This window comes from Bos javanicus, chromosome 5, assembly GCF_032452875.1.
Source record: "Bos javanicus breed banteng chromosome 5, ARS-OSU_banteng_1.0, whole genome shotgun sequence".
Classification (NCBI taxonomy): domain Eukaryota; kingdom Metazoa; phylum Chordata; class Mammalia; order Artiodactyla; family Bovidae; genus Bos; species Bos javanicus.
In genome coordinates, this window is record NC_083872.1 from 109,092,551 (window position 1) to 109,109,904 (window position 17,354).

The 17,354-nt window shown below is 54.9% G+C and overlaps 1 protein-coding gene and 1 long non-coding RNA gene across 16 annotated transcripts in view; one reads left to right on the forward strand and one right to left on the reverse strand.

Annotated features, from left to right (window-relative positions):
- The window catches only part of CACNA1C (calcium voltage-gated channel subunit alpha1 C), a 459,914-nt gene that overhangs the window by 306,416 nt on the left and 136,144 nt on the right, over nt 1-17,354 (forward strand). For all 15 annotated transcript variants that reach the window (XM_061418379.1, XM_061418380.1, XM_061418378.1 and 12 more), the window contains exons 4-5: nt 8,374-8,513; nt 12,324-12,463. In XM_061418379.1, the coding sequence (XP_061274363.1) occupies nt 8,374-8,513; nt 12,324-12,463 (280 nt within the window). The remainder of the gene's footprint in view (nt 1-8,373; nt 8,514-12,323; nt 12,464-17,354) is intronic.
- Nucleotides 3,885-8,410, reverse strand: LOC133248337 (uncharacterized). The gene is made up of 3 exons (XR_009736678.1): nt 6,882-8,410; nt 5,522-5,834; nt 3,885-5,025 (listed from the first exon to the last, which is right to left on the reverse strand). It is a non-coding gene; the product is annotated as an uncharacterized LOC133248337 (long non-coding RNA).

Consider the following 17,354-nt stretch of genomic DNA (forward strand, 5'->3'; position numbering starts at 1 on the left):
GGGCTGGAGAAGGGCTCCCTCCTTCCATCTGTAATGCTCCCACATCCTGCTGGTTTGGCCATTATTAGAATACAGGATTTCCAGTGGAGGCTGTGAGGGGCAGGAGGCCAAGCTCCTGGGGCCCACCCTGCCTGAGGCCATGCAGGCAAACTGGACAGTCAGAAGTCAAGCCTTGGGCTGGGCTTCGGCAGCCTGTGGGCCCTGGACAGCCTGCTTGACTTCTCTGAGCCTCGGGCTCCTCACCTGTGGTGGAGGTGGCATCTGAGGCCAGCCTCCGGGGACGGGAGCATGTTAACTGCGGGCATCCACACAGGGCGGCTGCTCCAGCCACCTCTACTGTCCTCACCCCCTCAGTGTCTCCTGTAAAAGCACTGACCCACCGTCCAGGCCCCTGGTGAGCCAGCACCTGGGAGCCGGGATTTCCTGAGATGTGAACTCTGGGGAGGACGCCAGCCCCCTGTGCCAATGACGACCCTCTCCCCTGTGCCGGGTGAGTCCCCTGAGTGTAGATGCCACCCGGGATGCACGAGTGTCGAGTGGGAGCTCCACCCGGACCCGCCGTCTCAAAGGAAAGCCCGGTCCTCTAGACGTTCATCACTTTTCCCAGATCAAAGGCGTCACACGGTCTGAGGGCCCAGTGTCTGACCTGGATCCTGGGAGAGCCCAAGGTGCCCTTTGCCTCTGGCTGGTGTTGGGAAGGAGCGCCCAAGCTCACTAGTATAACGGCCTCATGCAGACCTCGCTGTGTTGTGATGGCCTATGTCCCTTCTGACCCTACCCCCAACTTGGCTGCTCTGACCAGGGCGCTGCTTCTTCAGCTGCAGGCCCCAGAGTGCTGAATGTCTGTGCACTTCATCAGAACTCAAGTCCTTGAGGCCAGACATCTGACCCGTCCACAGGCTGTTTGATTCTGGCCCAGCCCAGAGATCCTGTCTCCCCAGGCCCTGGGCCGTGGGGTAGGGGTGGGAGAGGGTGGCAGCTGGGAGCAGTGACTCAGGGGAGGGCGTCAGGCCAGAGGCTGCTGGTGCTCTGAACTCTGGCTGGGTGCAGCTACCCTGGAGTCACACGGGGACTTACAGCCACAGGAGCCAGAGGTCAGTGGGAACCTGGCTGCGGTCAGACAGAGGGTCCAGGTCACTGGCTTGCTTTCTGCACAGAAGGTAGAGAAATGGTCAGCTCTTCCCAGAGGATCCAAGCCTCACGCCCTGCAGGCCCTTTCTCCCAGGCCTGTTGGACACATCCCCCTTTGTGCACTGTAGGGGGCTCCCCCTACACACGGGGTCTCTGAGGGCAATCCCGGGCTTCATGGGCGTAACTTCAGGAACCTTACCTAAGGACTTCGTTCTGGGTGTAAACCGATTCCAACGACATCACACTTCTTTCCTGCTCTTGTGCATCTTCTCTTCCTAGCTATTCTGCCTTTTTCCTCCTTTCCATCTTCCAGTTTTCCTCTCTAGCACTGTTGAAAATTTTTATTGTACTTTTTAAATTGAGGTCTGGGCTTCCCTGGTGGCTCAGACAGTAAAGAATCTGCCTGCAATGTGAGAGACCCAGGTTCGATCCCTGGGTCGGGAAGATCCCCTGGAGGAGGGCATGGCAATCCACTCCGTATTCTTGCCTAGAGAATCCCATGGACAGAGGAAACCTGACAGGCTACAGTCCATGGGGTCGCAAAGAGTTGGACACGACTGAGCAACTTAGCACAGCACAGCACGTGGCTTATGTACAATATTATGTTAGTTTCAGGAGTACAACGTAGTGATTCATAATTTTTGAAGGTTATACTCCAAGTTAAAAATGTATTTCTGTATATTAATTTTGTATCCTCCAGCTTTGCTGAATTCATTGATGAGCTCTAGTCGTTTTTTGGCGGTGGCTTTACGATTTTCTATGTATAGTATCATGTCGTCTGCAAACAGTGACAGTTTTAATTCTCCCTTTTCCAACTTGGATTCCTTTTACTACTTTATCTTCTCTGATTGCTGTAGCTAGGACTTCCAATACTATGTTGAGTAAATGTGGCAAGTGGGCTTCCTTGTCTTAAGGAAATGCCTTTGACTTTCCACTGTTCAATAGGATGTCGCTTCTGTTGTTGTTTAGCCGCTCAGTCGTATCCGACTCTTTGTGACCCCATGGACGGTAGCCCACCAGGCTCCTCACTCCATAGGATTCTCCAGGCAAGAATGCTGGAATGGCAGTATTCCAGTATTGGCAGAGGCAAGAATACATGCCCTCCTCCAGGGGATCTTCCCAATCCAGGGATAGAACCCGTGTCTCTTATGTCTCCTGCGTGGGCAGGCAGATTCTTTACCTCTAGCGCCACCTGGGAAGCCCTGACAATGGTTTGTGATTCTTTAAATGTATTGTTGGATTCAGTTCACTAATGCTTTGTTAATGATTTCTGATCTATGTCCATCGGTGACATTGGCCGGCAATTTCCATCTTTTGTGCTGTCTTTGGCTTTGGTATCAGGGTGATGGTGGCCTCACAGAATGATTTTGGAAGCATTCCTTCCTCTGCAATTTTTTGGAACAGTTTCAGAAGGATGGGTGTTAACTCTTCTCTAAATGTTTAGTAGAATTCACCTGTGAAGCCATCTGGTCCTGGACTTTTGTTTTGGTAATTGGTCAATTTCATTTCTGGTAATTGGTCTGTTCATATTTTCTATCTTTCCCTGGTTCAGTCTTGGGACATTATGTATTTCTAGGAATTTCTCCACTTCTAGGTTTTCCATTTTATTGGCGCATACTTGGTTATAGTCATGTCTTAATGATCCTTTGTATTTCTGTGGTGTGGGTTGTAACTTCTCTTTCATTTCTGATTTTATTCATTTGAGCCCTCTCTGCTTTTTTTCCCAAAGAGTCTGGCCAAAGGCTTATGAATTTTATCTCTTCAAAGAATCAGCTCTTAATTTCATTGATCTTTTCTATGATTTTTTAATTCCCTGTTTCATTTATTTCTGCTCTGATCTTTATGGCAGCACTTGGATATAAAACCAGGTGGTCTCCCTTCAGAGACAGGGCTCCCAACACCATGCCCTGACTTTCCAGGACAGTTATCCTGTCCACACAGAGGCTGCACCTCCCTTTGTGAGAACCCCTGCTCCACCAGTGTGTCTATACCTGCCTGAACCTGGGGTCTGGTCGTTTCCATAACACACTGACATGCTCATCCCTGGGCCTGTCCCAGCCCCAGTTAACCTCATCTCTGGACGGGGCCCAGGTTCCCCAAGAGATCAGCGCAGGTGGCCTCGGCCCAGCCTTCAAAGCCAGGACCTGGGCTTGTCCCCACCCCATCCTCTGGTGACTTGTGACTCGGCATCAAGGGGTCCAGGCTGTTGCTGCTGCTAATCAGAGATGCTGACTCCTGCCATTGGATCACCCTCCCATGGACAGAAGGTCCTGGTTGAGTTAAAATCTCATTTCCTTGAAAAAGCCCTGTGGGTTGAGAGGTATGGAGGCTCCAGGCACCCTCTGGAGTTATTTGGGTCCGGAGGCTCCCCAGAAAGCTTGGGTGACCATCTGGCTCCAACAGCTACAGAGGTAGCTGCTCTGAGGTCACCAACCTGAGGGACACCTTACCCCCGACCCCGCCCTGGAGCCCCTTGTGGTCTGTGGACTCCTGGGAAACACGTATGCACCAGACACTGAGCTCTGCATGATTTCTCATAGCCGGGCAGAGGCTGAGGGAGGAAGAGGCGTTCATTTCACAGATTAGAAAACTGAGGCCCAGAGAAGCAGCATGCCCCCCCGAACAGAGGCCTCTCAACCTAGCTGGGGTCTCAGCACTGAGGTGGGTGTGGGCTGGACCACATGGAGGAGAGGGTCACTGCAGGGCCTGACTGCCAAGGCCCTTGGTGTGGCCCATAAACTCAGAGCAAGGTGACTGCTTCTTGAGAACACACAAGGTCCAGCAGGTGGACATGGGGCCTGCTCCCCATCAAGCCTCTGATGGGGGCGCCAAGCAGAGCCAGGCCTTCCATGGGACTCAGAGCAAGCCCCAGGGCCTCCTCACCTGCAGAAAATACACCGTTTCTGACGGTCATTGTGAGGATGGAATGTGAGGGTAGGGCACTCTGAGCAACTCTGGAGCAAGGCGTGTGCCCTCAGACCTCGGTCCCATCTGCTACCAAAGTGTAGGAAACACTCATTTCAGCCAGATCCTGAATTAGACAAAAAACAGCCCAATAGCCAAAAATGTAAACCGTATCTGGTGAAGGAGTTTAAATTCCAAGAAGACACTTTCATTGCCTTTTTCAAATATTAACATTTGGTTTTTTATTTGACTGTACCAGGTCTTAGTTGCAGCATGGGGAATCTACTTCCCCGACCAGGGATTGAACCCAGGCCCCCTGCACTGGGAGCATGGAGTCTTAGCCCCTGGACTCCTAGGGAGTCCCTATTGCCTTTAAATAAAATGCTCATCTTATTTTTCTCATCCTCCCAGCTCAAAGGCCAGAAAAGTAAAGCTGAGCAAAACCCTTTTCAGGGAACTTACACATGTTTATAAAACATATTGTGGTGGTAATATTTTTAATATTTTCAATCAACCCAGCAATTTGGTAACTTGAAAACTCTGCTCCTTAAATGAGAACATGTGGAAGCAAAGAATAAAAGATTTACTTGGCTAAAGTCACAAAGCAACTAAGAGGCCATACCTGGTTAGACCTTCCCACCTGAAGTGTCACAGCTTCTAAAAAGCCCATAGTCACAATTGGTTTATTGAGGGACGAATGGGATTCCCCTTAAGGAAAGGGGGTTGTTTGAGAGGGCCAGTCAGGTTTCTGCGGCCCACCCAGAACAGCTAGTGGCCAAGTCCCGGCTGTTAAAAGAGAGGGCCTCCCTCCCTGCGTGTCTGCACTCCCATCCTCTCTCCTCACTTGTCTTGGATGGTCCCTAGCCTTCCCATCATCCTCCATCCTTGTGCTAAGACGCACTGAACTTGGCAGTGAGTGAAATACTGCTCTCTGCTTCTCTTCTTGGGGGAAATCCATCAGTAATTAGACTCATTTTTCAATTTTGCCACCTAGAAACAGAAAATGCCCATAAATCTCCCCAAACAGAAATCAGATGTAGCTGATTTAATTACCAAGGAGTAAACAAGGTGATTCTGCCTCCCTAAGACACCCAAATGCGTTCGTAACTGGCTCATTAAACTACTGTAGAACCGATTATTCGCTGTGAGGCAGAGGCGGGGTGGGGACCAGACACTGGCTTTCATGGGAAGGTGATGGGCTGGTGCTACCAGGGCAGGGGGGTGGTCCCAAGGACCATGGGGCGGGGGAGGGGAACAGTCCAGTGGGGATGGCACCTCTGCAGACAAGTCTGTGACCCTGAGGCAGGCCTTGTCCTTCCTCACCAAGACCCCCCTCTCCTTCCGCAAGTCCCCCCATCCTCCACCCCGGCCATCCTGTAGGAAGACGCGCTAAAGCTTTCTTAGGTGGGTTTACCTACAAGGAGTGGGTGGGTGCTTTGGGAGCCTCACTGAGGTGGAATTAGGGTGACCGCAGCCTCTAACTCACCTGGGATAACCCCCATGCATTGTGTCCCCATGAATTAGTCACAGGCTCTCGTTCACTCTCAAAACGGCCCTTGTTTGGATGATAAACTGTATGGCCACTCTGTGCATCCAGCAGGGAGGGGACAGGTTGTAAGTCGGCACCGATGGATAGATGGTCATGTGTTGAGAAGGATGCTGAGGTCGTGATATGGGTCAGCAGGTGAGTTCACAGTGATGGCTGAGCAGCGTCTCCTGGCGTGGGATGGGCAGGCAGGCCAGCAAGTAGAGGCGGCTTGTGTCCAGGGTCTCTGTGGCCCCAGCATTCATCGTCCCATCTACCATAGGGTTTATATCCACAAGTCAGAGCAGCAGCATAATACAGGGACAGTGAAGACTATGTTTAGGGAGCTATTTCCCCGTCCAGACGGGGAGAACAGGACCTGGGAGCTATCCCCAGGCTCCCCCGACCCTCAGCCCCAGACCCTCACAGCCGAGGAAGCAGTGCCAGGAGGACTGGGTTTAGGCCTCGCTGCCCTGGTGGACTCCACAGCTGTGGGAGGGGGCCAAGCCCTCCGCACTCCCCCTACTTGGGATGTCAGCCTTTCCTGGGCACCTGCGCTCCCTCGGCACAGATCAGGAAGCTCCTGCCCACCCTGCGTAGGCTGGGGCACATTCTCAGCATCACAGGTGGATACTCAGGGCTCTGTGCTTGTTTTTAGTGAGTCTGCACACATTTCAAGCAGTTCCCGAGGTCAAAGAAACAGGGGGGTCCCTGCTGAACCTCAGCATACCCTCAGGGCACAGTGACCCCCAGGACTCAGGCCCGAGGAGGCCGCGAGGAGTTGTGAACTCACAGGCCCAGAGGCTCCAAGGCATCAGCTTCCTCAGTCATGCCGTTCTCCACCCCCGGATGTTTCTATAGCAACATATGGTGTTTTGAAAGGATGACCAAGCTGTTTCACTTGCTTACGCTTTCTTGTTTGTTTTTTGGTTTTGAAGAGGGGGTTGGAATGAATTCTGTAAGGACTCTCATACCTCTAATGTCAGGGGGAACACAGCGCTGCTCACAAGAGCAGTGCCACATGCACACTGACACACTCACACACACATTCACACACACTCACCCACCACACAGATCACTCTGCCTGAGCTTCTTGGCGTCTGGCACCTGCCTCTTCCCTGGGTTCTTGTCTGGATCCATCTTCCTGACTTCTGGGCCCTTTGCAGCTCTGGCTCAGACCCTTAAACCTGAGGGGTCTTGTCCTGCTTGTGTCTTAGGGGATACGCGGGACCAGGGAGGCAGAGAGATGGATGGACCTCGGGGCTTGGGTCAGGAGGTCCAGCGGGTCCTGGGTCCCAGGCGTGTGCCTCCCAGGCCTCACCTTCTCAGCGTCCCAGTCTCTCCAGCAGGGAGGTAGCTCAGATCATCTCTGAGTTCCTTTGTCTCTCAGGCCCCGTGGTTGCACACGGGACGCTGTCATTCCTGCCTGGAGACAGTTTCTGTGACGTGGAAGCACTATCTCAGGCCGAGGCCATCTCCAGTGGGTGGAGCCCAGCCCCAGCTCTCCTCTGACAACAAACTCTCCAGGGCCCACTTGTCCAGCCGCCCCCGTGAGCCCAGCTCCCCTCTGAGCCCGCCCCCTGTGCGTCTGGCACCAGCAGCTCGGCCCCGAGTCCAGAATGGGTCTCCTGGCCTCAGCGCCTGGAAGCACACATTTGAGACCTTTCTCAGGAGCCTCTGGGGCACCTGGAGTTGAGGACCAGTGGCCCACATGCTGAGGAGGCCGGGTCAGATCCCACGGCCAGATCTCCTCCAGTCTGTCTGGTTCTGCCCTTTTTCACTTTGCGTCCCCAAACCCTGAGCTGGGCTCGGAAGGCCACCACTGGCTCAGTGTCTCAGAGATGGGGAAGATGGGCTTGGGGGCAGGGGGCGTGTGGTGAACCAGCAATTCACCAGCTGATGGGCTGCAAATGGTATGTCCTCCCGGGATGCCCCATCCGCAGTGTGGGCGGGACCTGGGGGTCTTCAGTGAGCTCCTCCTGACCCACGAGGAGGGGCAGTGGGTCTGGGGTCTGGGTCAATGACTCCTGGAGGCCAAGGCTGCTGTAGAGTGAGCATCCATGTGTGAAGACCACGGGCAGCCTCCACCTGATGGGATCATGATGGCTCCATGCTAGAGAGCAGCTGCTGGGGCGGGGGACGGGGGGAGACGATGAATCAGCCCCGAGTCTGCTGGAGCCAAACCAAGTGTGGACTCGTGTAACAGAGCCTCATCCACAACAGGGCTCTCTTAGTGGGCTGAGAGAGAGGAGGACCAGCCCACCCCACCCCCATCCAGTGCCCACCCCATCCTGGGAACTCTAGGGCCCCTGCTGACCTGGTCTCAGTCTTTGGACAAAGAGTTTTGTTTTCTGAAGGAAAGGTCAGAGCGCGTGGGCAGCTGCCTCTGTCTCCTGACTGTTGGAGGTTCCCAGACTCCACTTCTGGGTTTCAGGAGGCTGGGCTGTAGCTCCTGGGTTTGTGACTCAGAACTGTGGCACTTTCTCTGTGCTTCCAACTCCTCCCTCAACTCTCTCATCCTGAGTTCTCTCCTGAGAAGTCCAAGCAGGTGTTCATTGATTAAGATTTCTCAAAGGTGTGCAGTTTTCCCACCACCCTAATTTCTGCCTTTTAAGACTAGAAGACTAGTGGATCTGAGCGTGCCTGTGGAATGGACTGTGGGATTGTGGATGTGGCAGGGGTCCCTCCCAGCGTCTGCCCTGATCCGACCATAGAGGGGCCCCTTCTCCACCGGCTTGGGGGAACTGTGGGGTCAGAACTTTCCAGACCCCCCCCCAATCTGATGACTTTCTCTCTTTACTTGTGTTTCCTAGGAGCGGGTGGAGTATCTCTTCCTCATCATTTTTACTGTGGAAGCATTTTTAAAAGTCATAGCCTACGGACTCCTCTTTCACCCCAACGCTTACCTCCGCAATGGCTGGAACTTACTAGACTTTATCATCGTGGTTGTCGGGTGAGTACCAACTCCCACACCGCCAGCCAGCGCAGCCCCTTCCCTTCCACACGTACCTGTGTCTTTTTGATTTGGTCACAAGGGCCCTGGGCTTCAGGCCAGACCAGAGGATCTATTAAAAATCCCTCTGGATTGAGACTTTCTGCAAAGGGAGGGGAGCTGTTACCTGGAACAGACCTGCTGCTCCCACATGCACGCCTGCGCCCACACACACACCCACACCAACTCACACAGGTGAATCAAGGGTTTCTGCTGGAGCCCAGGGTCCTCTCTGCAGCCGCAGAGAAGCCTCAACTCTAGGTCTTTTATTCCGTCTCCAGCCTCACGTGGACTGAGTTCCTGGACACCTTCCCCGAGGTGAGGCAGAGCAGGTGTGTTTGGGCTGGACGTGACCCTGCAGCCACTGTGAGGGAGGGGCGACTGGCACACAGGAGCCGAGATGCCCACCTGCAACTGAGGGTCCTCACTCAATGGCTGCCCGGGACTGATGGGCTAGAGGAAAACAGGACTAGGAAGGGCCAGAGGATGGGACCAGAGGCACTTCTCAGGAGAAGAGTAGTGAGAGAGGTATAGGAGAAGGACCGGCACCACCTATGCTCAGAAGCAGAGCAGTGCTGGCATCTGCAGGAAGCCTTGGAGCCCTGATCTCCTTGTCGGGGCGTCGGTAACTTTGGGGAACAGTCTTTGTCAAATGTTGGTACAAACAAGCCCGCACTTGCTGCTGGAGATGCAGGTGCGGTTGACCAAGCTCCTGCCACTCGTCCATCAGTGCAGGGCAGGGTCCCCCATGCCTCAGGGCTGACCTGGCGCTACGTCAAACCCACCTGGCACTCACGCCCTCTCCAGCCCCACAGCCTCCGGGGTCAGGTCCGTGTGCCAATGGGCTCTTATCTAGGGGACCATCCCAGCCAACCCAGGGCGCATGCTGCTCTGGTGACTTCCCCAGAGAGCGCCCTGCTCGGAGCCCATGGGCATCTGGCCTCTCCCACAGGAATCAACGGAGCAAGTCAGGGCCACGTGGGAGCGAGACCCTGTCTCCGGGCATCTGGATGGCTTCTTGCGGGTGTCTAAGCGGTGTTAGGGTTTTCACCGCTGTGCTTTTTGCCCGGCCCATGTGTGACACACTTTGCAGTAACATAAGGGACACGGACGCTCCTGAACTGTTAGCCACGTGCGAACGTCAGGTGAGGAAGCAGCTCTACAAGAGGTTCTGCTGCTTCTCTTCCCATTGGGTGAACAGATGACCGATGAGTGCCTTGAACTGACTCAGCAAGCCATGGTGAAGGCCTTTAGGCCGGTTGCTCCTCACACCTCCGCGTCTTTTTCAATTCACCGTCTTCCTTGAGGCCTGAGTCTCCTGGGAACCTTTCACAGACTCGCAGGAAGAGCCCAGGACTGAGACGCGGTGCTTCTGGGGCCGGCAGAGGAGAGGGGCCTCGTGGGGAAAGGAGCTGCATCTTCTCCCGTCTGCAGGATGGACTGGCCTTGGTCTGTGCCACACTCTGCCCCATCCACGGCCTTCACCTCTGCGTGAGGAGGGAACAGGAGACACGGGCAGACCTCGGACAGGGCCCCTGCTGCCTCTCTGCTTGTGGGGATTCTGCTCCTCCTGCAGAGTGGACGGCTCTCGGGTCGGCCCAGATCCCAGTCCCATCTGCCCAGGCAGGCTGTCAGACTTCAGAAGGGAGAGAGGCATCCAGACTCGGCACCCTTGCAGAAGTGCCTCCACCTGACCGTTCACAACACGGAGGCCACGATGCCAGCCCCGGCTCACCTGTGGTCCACCGAGGCCCTCTGGCTTTTTCCCACTGATCGCACACTCGGTTCCTGGTTTCTCCTCTCCGACTTGCTCATCTTCAGGGCTCTCCATCCAGTCCCGATCTCAGCCCATCCTTCTAACTCAAAATGTGGCACACAGCGCCTCCACAGAGGGCGTGGCCCAATCACCTCTCTTCTGCCATGCCTACCCCCCGCTCCCCCTCTCCAAACCCTTTACCTGGACGTGCCCACCCCCCACATGCCCCATTCCTTTTGGAAGTGGAAGCACCTCCTAGGAACAGTGGGGACACAGCTGGTGAACTTCAGAGTCCTGTGAGCTACACCCACCACCCCCACCAGGTGCCCATGGAGCCCTCCCCACCCCTTCCCACCCAGGGGCCCTTCCCGTCCCCACTGGGCATCCAGGAGCCCTCCCCCGTCCCCACTGGGCACCCACGGGCCCTCCCCCGCCCCCACTGGGCACCCACGGGCCCTCCCCCGCCCCCACTGGGCACCCAGGAGCCCTCCCCCGTCCCCACTGGGCACCCACGGGCCCTCCCCCGCCCCCACTGGGCACCCACGGGCCCTCCCCCGCCCCCACTGGGCACCCACGGGCCCCCACTGGGCACCCACGGGCCCTCCCCCGCCCCCACTGGGCACCCACGGGCCCTCCCCCGCCCCCACTCGGCACCCAGGAGCCCTCCCCCGCCCCCACTTGGCACCCAGGAGCCCTCAGTAGAATGCATCCACTCTGACCATCTGCTCCAGCCTCAAGGGCCTTCACTGTGGCTCCATCTCCCTCCCAGTACGGGCCCTGCCTCTCAGCTCACAGGCCCTCCAGAGACTGTTGTCCACTCTGATAAGCTCGAATGTTGGGCTAAGGAACTGACAGACACATTCCGGGGGGAACCGCCTGGAGATGACCCCCTCCACAAACATCCCCATGTGCTCCCAGCCCTGGATGGTGGAGGGCACAAAGCAGTATTTTCACCTCCACTGTGTCTGAATGAGAAGCAGCATACTGGCCTCCGCTAGTGGACACCTTCAAGGCCCAGTCCCGAACTTTCTACCCCTTCAGGGTTGACGGAGGGGAAGGCTGTTCAGTCTCCGATCCCCTCCCTGAGTAATATTTGTGGACATCTTGTACATCAATAAGCGTGTTCCTTTCTTCCAGGAAATTCTAGGAACCAAATCTGGTTTAGATTGGGGATGTTGTTCAACAGATGTGTAGACTGGTTTCCTCAGTTTCAGTAGAAAGAAGTCTTCTCTGTGGAGAAAGGACCAAGCTCCCCCCAGCCCTGGCCACCCCTGCCTGGATCAGAGGTGTCGCCAGCTAACACAGGGAACCGTCCAGCTGCCAAGCTGGGGTGAAGGACGCCCAGAGCAGGAAGGATGTCAGACGTGGTCCAGGCGACTCGTCAGAACTTCTGGTTGCAGCCCCCGCTGTGTAGGCAGCCTGCTCGGGGACCCCGAGCACAAAACAGACCGAAGGGAGGCCGCTCATGCCCCGTCTCACCGCCGTCTCTTGAACACATGTCTCTCAGCTTTGTCCCCATCAGTCCACCAGCCACACCTGCTGTGAGGGTCTCGGGGGTGGACTTAGCCTGCGGCTAAGCCAGTCTCCCACCCTTGTACCTGCGGCACCGCAGCAATTTCCGAAGGCTCCTTTGTTTCTGCCCAGGTTCAGGTCAAAGCCAGGGGCTTGTCAGGAGGGAACGTGGTTCCCGGGCACACAAGCCTGGATGTCGTGGGGGGCAGAGGGCACCGAGGAGGGACAGGCCCTGGCAGCAGCCCCCACCTGCCTGACACTCTGCCCATGCTGCCGATGCCCGAAAACCCAGCTTGATGCCAGCACCAGGCTGCCGAGACCTCTCTGGGCAGGTGGGACCCACCTTGAGGTACCGTCATCTGATGAGAGTCAGACCCTCCCACACACCCAGACTTTCCTGGCTACAGCCACCTGCAAACCCCACTGCCCAGCATCCCTGAAGACGTCGGAGCCCCGCCGGGCAAGCAGGATGTCCTGATGTTCCCTCTCTCCTTCTATTCCAGGCTTTTCAGCGCGATCTTAGAGCAAGCGACCAAAGCCGATGGGGCCAACGCCCTGGGAGGGAAGGGTGCTGGATTCGACGTGAAGGCGCTGAGGGCGTTCCGTGTGCTACGACCCCTGCGGTTGGTGTCCGGGGTCCCGAGTAAGTAGCTCATCCATTCAGCCATGTGACCTCTCCACTGTTCCCCCTCACCCATCCTGAGTTGCCAAGGAGTCTGGTTTCCTATAAACGGAGGGTTTCCTTGAATGGGTCCCTTTGCTGTAAAGACCCCAGCTCCAATGTGAGTCAATTAAAACCCACCATGGCTCCCGCTCACATGCCCCCTGGCTGAGACAGCTGCACAGAGAAGACCCTGTGGCCATCTGAGCAGCCTGGCCCCCACCCCGGGCCCCTGGAGCTGGGAATTTAAACACATTTGCAGCAGAAGAGCAGAGAGCTAATCCCCCAGGCTCTTGGGGCACAGAGCTGACAGGATTATCTCTACCGTCTGTATTTTTTTTCAAAGAACAATCAGAAAAGCATCAGTGGATGTTCAAAAAGTCCCATTTTGCCACCTCTCCCAACCTCTCCTCCTTTCATATCACGTGGGGTGTCTCCAGCCTCAAAAGCCCTATTTTTGGACCTGCTGCCTGTTGAAGCGAAAGCTGGCTTTCCCTGAGGGTGGAGGGTGCTGGCCTGAGTTGGGCAGATGGGCCAGGGTCGGCTCCCCATCCCCAATCCTGCAGGAGCCCCCCAACCCACCCCGTTGCAGAGCAGCCCCAGCGCTGCACACAGAAGGTCGGGCTCCCAGCGTCCACTCCAGCAAAGCCCAGCCCAGCCTGCTGCAGGCTAAGTCCACTTTCTGAGAAGTCCTTCCCCTCCTTGCTCACTGGTGGTCCCTGAACCTGAGACAGGATGTGGGCGCTGGGACGTGTCACCAGCCACTCAGCTTCTGGCCTCTAACTCGAGGCAGGGGGGTCCCCAAGCCAGGCTGCAGCCAGACTAGCTTGGAGATGGGGCCAGGCCAGGAAGGCAGGGGCTCTCTGCACCCCCCACCTTTACACCTTAATTGCCACCAACCTAGTGATGTTGTCCTGCTCGGCAGGTGAAACCTGCCTGGGTGCAAAATTGTAGGGACATGGGGACCTTGTATTAACTTGTCCAGTCCCTGCCGACCTGCACACGTGGTGGAAACCTCCTCCTAGAGTAACTGAACTGGCCACAGTGGGGGGCTCTCACCCCACCCTGGGTGAGAGCTGGGACTCTCACCAGCTCTCCCCACCACATGCACGACTTCCTGTAAGGTGTTCCAAGTACGTAACCCCCAATGTCTTAGACATTTTACCCTCGTACCTGCCTCTGCAGTTCCCTTGTAAGCCCCTGGAAGCCCAGACATGCCCTGCACTCTCTGACGCCTGCACGGTGCCTGGCCTGGTCTCTACCCAGGGCGGGGGCACTCCCTGGATGGACGATGACGGAAGTGGGGACCCTGGGCAGTGGTGGCCTGTGTTAACTCAGAGGGAGTGTAGACGTGGTCACACAGCACAGGTAAGCAGATTTTCTCTGCCTGGCCTTAACCACTGGGCACTAGGAATGGAAAGAGTGTACATGATGGCTGAGATCCAAGACCTCTTAGCAAAGCTGGAATTATGGGGTTTTCATGGTCAGTCAGCCATCACTCAATAGGCCAAGCTCAGGAAATGAGAAGGCTGGTGACAATGTCTGTCAGGACTCGAGTGGCAGGACTTCCATCTGGATGGCCCCTGGCTGGCCTCAACCCCTTGGTGTCCACAGAAATGGCACCTTCCCAGGGGTCTGTCCCACTGCTCTGCCCTCCATCCCTCTCTGCTTTCTGCCCCCGCTTCACCCTCCACCCTCTTCCCTTGTTTATTTACTTCGCAACCCTCACCTCACGAGAGCAACCAGGCTTTGTATTGTTCACTACCAAATTCTTGTCACCTACCATCATCTACAAAACGCCTAGTCAGTCTTTGTGGGGGGCTGGGCCCCTCATGGCCGAGCACAAGCTCCACATGGTGGGGGCAGAGCACCAGCACCCCCAAGTGACTTCAGGGCTAAAGACCTTCCTTCCCTGGGCACTTTCTTTAGTGTTTCCAAAGGGCTTTTTCTTCTATGTTATTCGAGCTTCATGGCAACTGTGCACCATGCAGCTGAACACGCAGGTGTTGTTTCCGTGGCAAATATGCTGGCTGGGTGGTTTGTGGGACCTGAAAGCCCAAGCCCACGAAGTTACCGTTGCTCTCTGTGTCCATACATGTATTAAATGCCATGGAGTCTCAGGATCACAGATATGGAGGGTGAGAGATGATAGTGAGGGTACAAGCCCAAGAGTCATTTATTAATTTGTTCAACAAAATCCACTGAGTGCCTACTTCATAAAGGACTTTTCTAGCCTCACAGCAGATACAGAGGTGAGTCAGACACTAAGTGTCTCCTCAGAGAGACTGAAGTGTCAAAGAAAAAATGTTCATAGAAATGATGGTGTAGAGCAAAAATAGAGATGTGCAAAAAAAAAAAAAAAAAACAGATGAGTTCTGTGACTGGTGTGCTCTGGGAGACTCCATACTCTGGGGAGTGCAGGTAGCAATCAGGACAGGCTTCCTGGAGGAGGTGGCACTCCTTGGAGGAGGAGGAGAGGCCTTGAAGGGTAGGTAAGGAGGGGCATCTGGGACCTCAGGATGAAGTGGTAGGATAACTGTGGCCCTGGAGACATGTGCAAGGAGGTGAGGGATCAGGGGTGGGTCTTGCTGTGGGTGTAGGAACCAGCTGACACTCTCAGGACATGCTGTGTAGCTGAGGCTTGTCTGCTCTGCTCCAGGCATGCTGCAGCAGAGTCTGATGGTCAAGTTACTGAGTATCAGTGACACAAGCAACCAAACCAGGGAAGTCCTGACTTTATGCTCTACCTGAAGAAGCTTAAAAACTCATGGGGACCAAGAAACTTAACCTGTTTATTGAGATGCACAGACTCCCCCAGGAGGAAAATGTCCCTTTTTGATTTGAGAACAAAACGCAGGTCGTGACAAATGTCCGGGCTACCACCTACTAAATGCAGAGTTGGGTGTCTGAGTCAGGCTCTTGGAAGAGCTTCATTGGTGGGTTGGCCAACCCAGTGGTCCAGAAAGACAGGGCTTTAGCCCTAATTTACAGGCAGGCATACGCAGCCCATGGAGAAGGCAATGGCACCCCACTCCAGCACTCCTGCCTGGAAAATCCCATGGACGGAGAAGCCTGGTGGGCTGCAGTCCATGGGGTCGGGAAGAGTCGGACACGACTGAGCAACTTCACTTTCACTTTTCAGTTTCATGCACTGGAGAAGGAAATGGCAACCCACTCCAGTGTTCTTGCCTGGAGAATCCCAGGGACAGAGGAGCCTCATGGGCTGCCGTCTCTGGGGTCACACAGAGTCGGACACGAGTGAAGTGACTTAGCAGCAGCAGCAGCATACGCAGCCCAAGTGCTTCTCCCAGAGCCATGAACAGAGATGGACTCAGGCCATTTTCCAGGGCAGGGTCACCCCCTCCAGCAAACCGGCCTCTGTCACTGGAAGAGACACAATTGGACACAGGTGCCCACCTGGCTCTCGAGATGGGCACAGGTGGTACTTCAGGTGTTGGTGGATTTGCCTTTGATGGTCCCTGAGCCCTGGCCACATGGGCTGAGGAGAAGTGGTCCTCTTGTCCCTGAGGGCCCCAGGAGAGTGGGAGCACTCTGGGCCTGCCATGCGGACAGCAGGGAGCTGAGTCTGGTCAGCCATGTGACCTGCCCTTTAACCTCCAACCTGCAGTTTTCCCTCTGGGAAACAAGAGGGTTAAACTATCTCAGCCCTGAAGTTCTTCTGAGCAGTATCATCCTGTGCTTCAGTGACAGAGAACAGCAGTGAGCTGAGAACTTCTTTGGAATCACTAATTCTAGCCTGAGTCCCAGGCAGGGAATGACCCTCGGGGGTGCCCATCATGGTGGGCGCCATCAGTCCAGACAGGGCAGTTCCCCAAACACTGACCTCGTGGCCAGGACTGTGGTGGATGGCATCAGTCACACTGGAGACAGAGCTTCCTAAACTCTGAAAGCCCTGTCATTGATTCTCTTTAATGCCTGGCCCTTCTGTGGAAATCCCAAACCTGAAATTACAGCCAGCAGTAAGGTGACTGTCACCTGATTTAAAATAATGGTCACAATAAAGGCCACTTACACTTCCAAGTGACCCATAAATGCTGGAAAGAAACATGAGGGGAGCGGAGATGAAGACACAGTGAAGTCAGTGTCCCGTGAAGTGATCGATTCGAAGAACATGAGCCCAAACACCTGTGACACTGGGTATGTTCCCTCTGGCTAGCTCCAGACGAGGAGTGGCCAAGGATGCTGGCGTTGAGGTCCCACTCCTTAGGCTCAAGTCCCCAGAGCCACCACCTGTTAGCTGTGTGCCTCTGAGTCCTGACTGATCCATAATGGGGGTTAAAATTGCACTTACCTCGAGGAGTGGTTGTGAGGATTCAATACTCAAGGGCTTGCAAAGCATTTAGAATTGTGGTCAGTGTGTAAGATGCATTTAGCAAATTTTAGCTCCTGGTATTTCTACAGGTCCAACTCCCTCAGGCTCCAAGTGGGACCAATGAAAGGAAGGGGATACTTCCATACTTGACTTTTTAAAATCCACTTTATTGAAGCATAATTTATATTCAATAAAACTCACACATGTTAAATGTACAATCACAAATGTAAGAGCCTTACCATAGTACACGTTCACTAATACAGCTCTCTCCCCTGTGTGAGCCTTATACATTTTCTACTTCTTGTTCAGTTGCCAAGTCATGTCTGACTCTTCGCAACCCCATGGGCTGCAGTACACCAGGCTTCCGTGTCCCTCACTATCTCCTGAAGTTTGCCCAAGTTAGTGTGCTTTTAATCGGTGATGCCATCCAACCATCTCATCTTCTACTGACATGAGCATTGTAAACCCCACCCTGTGTTAATATTTCCTGCTTTAGTAAGTTGTCCTTTAAGTAAATTATGAGGAAAAAGTAAAGATGTA